At 36.4% G+C, this 4,228-nt stretch overlaps 1 protein-coding gene across 1 annotated transcript; it reads left to right on the top strand.

The window, feature by feature from the left end:
• The first annotated feature begins 1,936 nt into the window (after positions 1–1,936).
• Positions 1,937–3,045, top strand: LOC120105051 (flavone synthase-like). The gene has a single exon (XM_039117099.1). It carries the CDS (start codon positions 1,962–1,964, stop codon positions 2,865–2,867), a length of 906 nt encoding a protein of 301 aa, XP_038973027.1. The 5' UTR covers positions 1,937–1,961; the 3' UTR covers positions 2,868–3,045.
• Positions 3,046–4,228: the final 1,183 nt, after the last annotated feature.

Genomic DNA, 4,228 nt, shown 5'->3' on the forward strand with positions numbered 1-4,228 from the left:
GTCGAAAAGGGGACTATTTGGTACTAGATGAATTACAAAACTACGGTATATGCAAAATGAACTTTTGCTTGAATGATTTGGAGATGACAACTTATCCTAGAAACTCTTTTCCACAAAACAAATTTGTCTTTCTCACTTAATAGTGTGATTATAGAATTTAGACCCTAATCCAATACTCGGTTTGAAATTAATTTGGGTTTTTATGAGTTGACCTACATTGCTTCTACTGGTGAACTTCTGATGAGCATGGAATTTGTTTTGTCTTTCACAACATGGTGACTACCAATTAAATTGGCAAATTGGCCACCAAACTAATGTTGGTATCGAGATATAACTGATTGATAGTTGAGTATAGACCCCGTAGATTTGACTTTTTATAAAGCTAATTTTGTCTTTATGAGCAGATGGTGTCACTAGTGCAAGAAAGCTTAGGTGAGCAAGAACCTAGTTTTTCTGGGTTACATGACTGCAACTCGACTTAGCAAACTCTTAAGACCATCAAATTATTTTTAGCTTTCATAGTTTACTGAGTAGTAATGGAATCTATCGCTCCCAACTAATCCATGTGAAGGTAACTTTGGCTTTTATGAGTTGGGAACCACTTCTACTAGAAAACTCTGAGGAACAGTGAAGGGTTTCAAGGACTTGATTGATTACCGCTTCTGTTAACAAAATTTGGTCGACACCAAATAGATTTGGCTTTAAGGGTTTGTTGGGTCGCGAAAAGTATTTTTTCTCCTAAGAATATGATTTCTAAAAAGCAGATTTCTGAGAAGAGAATGTCTGGAAAAATACTTTTGGTATATTTGGTTGACAATGAAAAAATGGCAGATTTACAGAGTACTTATGTTTAGTTGACCATCCACTTTTCTGAAAAAGTTATGTGTAATTCCTATTATACCTTTAATAAAAATTAGTTTTTTAATGTCTCTTTAATGCTGAAGGATTTTTTGGAAAAAAATAAAAATAGAGTAATTCTCGGCTCACAAAAAAGTAACTTTTTAATGTTTCTTATGTGAAAAACTTTTTTATGAAATGTGGGAATCATATTTTTATGGAATTACAATTTTTCTGTCTCTTTTTTCTTGAAAACTTTAACCAAATAATAGGCATCTTATTATTTTTTTTGTTGATTTTTTTTTTGTTTGTTTTTTCCAAACCAAACGGGCTACTGGGGCTAATTCAACGGCAACAAAGTTTAGGCACTCGCTATTAGTTTTGGATTTTCTCGTTTTCTAGAAAGATAAGGCCATTCTATAACCACTTCCATCACTCAAGTTGGCTTTTCCGCCTTGCTAATGCCACCTGTACCAGCAAATTTAAAGACCTAACTAAATTTGATTTTCAATTATCACCTGTCTTATCAAATTTTCTTTCCACCACACTAATTTTGTCTTTATAGTTAATTGACTGTCAGTAATAAATGAGATGGAGACAAATAATAAAAACTGTTTCGCATTTATGGACCTCCTCAATCCCTTACTTTCCCCTTGCTTTCTACGAATCCACAATTAATATATGTACCACAAACCTACTCAACCAATATGAAAACCTACACTAATTTAGTGGCTCACTATTACGCTTGGCACCAAATAATTTTGGCTTGCGTTTTCTTTTTTGAAAATATAAGATTATTGTTTAACCACTATCATTACTCAATTCGGCTTTTTGCGACTTGTTAAAGTCATTTGTACAAGCAAAACCTGATGAGCTAACTAATTTTGGTTTTCTCCGCTTCATGATCATCACTTTTCTAATTCCCACCAAACTAATTTTGTCCGTCTTTCTAATTTGATTACTAGCCGATAACGCAAAGTTACGTCAAGACAAACACTAAAACAACTTTACAATTATGGACTTCACCAGTCCCCAACTTTCCCTTGCCTTCTATAAATTAGGCTTCCACTCCATTACCTCTACATTGCAAAGGCCATCACCAAACTAATTTGAAAACCTAGACTATGGCTCCTCCTACCACCCTCAATGCTGCTCCACTTGATATTGTTGAAGTCAACCAGAAAGGAGTAAAACACCAATCAGAGCTTGCACCCTACCAATCCATTGTGACACCCTCCTCCATCTCCACAATCCCTATCATCAACCTTCATGGCCTAGATGACCCATTGACTAAAGCTAGCATCATAAAGGCTATAGATAAGGCTTGCACCGACTGGGGTCTCTTCCTGGTTGTCAACCATGGTATCGAAGAATCAACAATAGAGGAGATGCTTGAATGTGTCAAGGCTTTCTTTACCCTTCCATTGGAGGAGAAGATGAAGTACATGGCAAGGGACCTTACCATTCCTGTGGATTATATTTCACAGCCCAATGGCACTTTGCGAGAAGTTCTCCGCCACCAAGGGCGCCCTACTAGTGATGAGATCATTCTCCTTTGGCCCTCAAAACCTTCCAACTATAAGGATGCAGCCAAGGCATTCCTAGAGGCAACCTGGCGACTAGCCATGAGGCTAGCAAGGGCTATTTCCGAAGGGCTAGGCAAAGATGAAGGGTATGTTGAGGGCACAATGGAAGATGGTTTCCAATATATCTTATGCAACTATTATCCACCATGCCCCAATCCACAGCAAGCACTTGGGATGGGTCCACATACCGATCAATGCCACATGGTGATACTTACGGACAATGTAGATGGGCTGCAATTAAAGCACATAGGGAAGTGGGTTACTGTCCCAAATGTGCCTGGGGCGCTAGTGGTGTTCCTGGGGACATCCATGGAGAAAGCGAGCGAGGGAAGGTATAAGGCCGCAGAGCACCAAGTGATGGTGAATGAGAAAACTGCACGGATCTCCTTGGCAGTGGGCAATGGGACTGAAATCAAAGGTCTGGACGCCAGGCTACATCTTTAGTGGCTTTAGCAGACTATTCCTTCGTCTCACTTGCCTTGGGTCAAATAATCATAGGAGAATCCTTACTTCTATGTGTCATCGAGTCTATGGTGTCAATGTGGTTGTGTGGTCTGCCCATGTCTTTTATGTTATGGTATGAAGCTAGTTTTATCCATCTATAAACTAATATATTCATGTTCGCAAAGTTAAATTTTATTTCTAGGCATATAATAATGCCAAATAACTCATATATAAGATGTGCCTCCCTAGCTCCATCAAATTTTCACAATCTGGTATTTCATATATCAAATTAAAATTTAAAAAAAAAAAAAAAAAACTTAAGACATCAGGAGCTTCTATAGTGACAATTGAGTTTCTCTAGCATGGAAACATTTTATATAGAGAGCCCTCGCAAAATTGTTAAACGGAGTGTTTGATAATTTATTTCATGAATTTCACTTTTTAAGTGGCACATGTTGGCTATTTAAGAAAGGAGGCAGGTAATTTCGATGCCCTGACATATATATTATTTGTCGAGGCTATCAAACAAGCATGTCCCTCTTGAATAGCTCATTTTTAGTCCAAAAGTTATAGTTCAAAGGACACTTCTTCGGTAAGCATACCTAGATCGATATTTGATAGCTAGCATGTGCTTAGCCGAACTATGTTACGAATAAGATTAAATAATTAATATCTGGATTATATAATTCTTGTTCCATTTTGCATAAAACATATATATCTTCTTAGAGAATTAGTATATTTTTTTTATGAAAGAAAGTTTTCATGACCTATGATGCTCTAAACATACACTTAAAAGACCCCAATGTTGGCCCCAGTTTAGCTAATCTAAAGTTCAGCTCATCTTATATCTATGGAACGTAGCATTGCCTCATTCATTCACAAGTTTCAATTTCAACATTACATCCAAATTAGGTATAAGAACTTTGCTAATCAAACTTTTCATTTGTCTTCCTAATATTTCCAAGTCTAAGATGCCAATCATAGGAATCAGCTAGAAAAACAAATATAAGCAGAAAATGATGCATTATTATTATCACTTCTATTAAGCATAAAGAGCTTGAGATTAACAAGAAGTCTATCCCAAGCACAAAAAATGACCTTGCTTACCGATGAAAACTTTGTCGATCAGATGTGTACATCAAAACCTATTTGAGCTAACATGAAAATAGAAATAATATTTCAACTCATGTTGGACATAAAATAAATATTAGTTAAATAGTAAACCTGTCCAACATTCAATCTATAGGTTTCCAAGCCCAAAATATTTGAATAGGTACAATTTCTTTTGTGCATCTTGTTTTCACTTGCCCTATATTTCTCAATATTTTCAAAGTGGCCTCTAGAGCGGGGAACAGGGTGAT

The sequence above is a fragment of the Phoenix dactylifera genome, unplaced genomic scaffold, assembly GCF_009389715.1.
Source record: "Phoenix dactylifera cultivar Barhee BC4 unplaced genomic scaffold, palm_55x_up_171113_PBpolish2nd_filt_p 000184F, whole genome shotgun sequence".
NCBI lineage: Eukaryota > Viridiplantae > Streptophyta > Magnoliopsida > Arecales > Arecaceae > Phoenix > Phoenix dactylifera.

Coding starts and splice junctions, on each gene's coding strand:
- LOC120105051 (XM_039117099.1), top strand. CDS start 1,962: ATGGCTCCTCCTACCACCCTCAATGCTGCTCCACTTGATATTGTTGAA.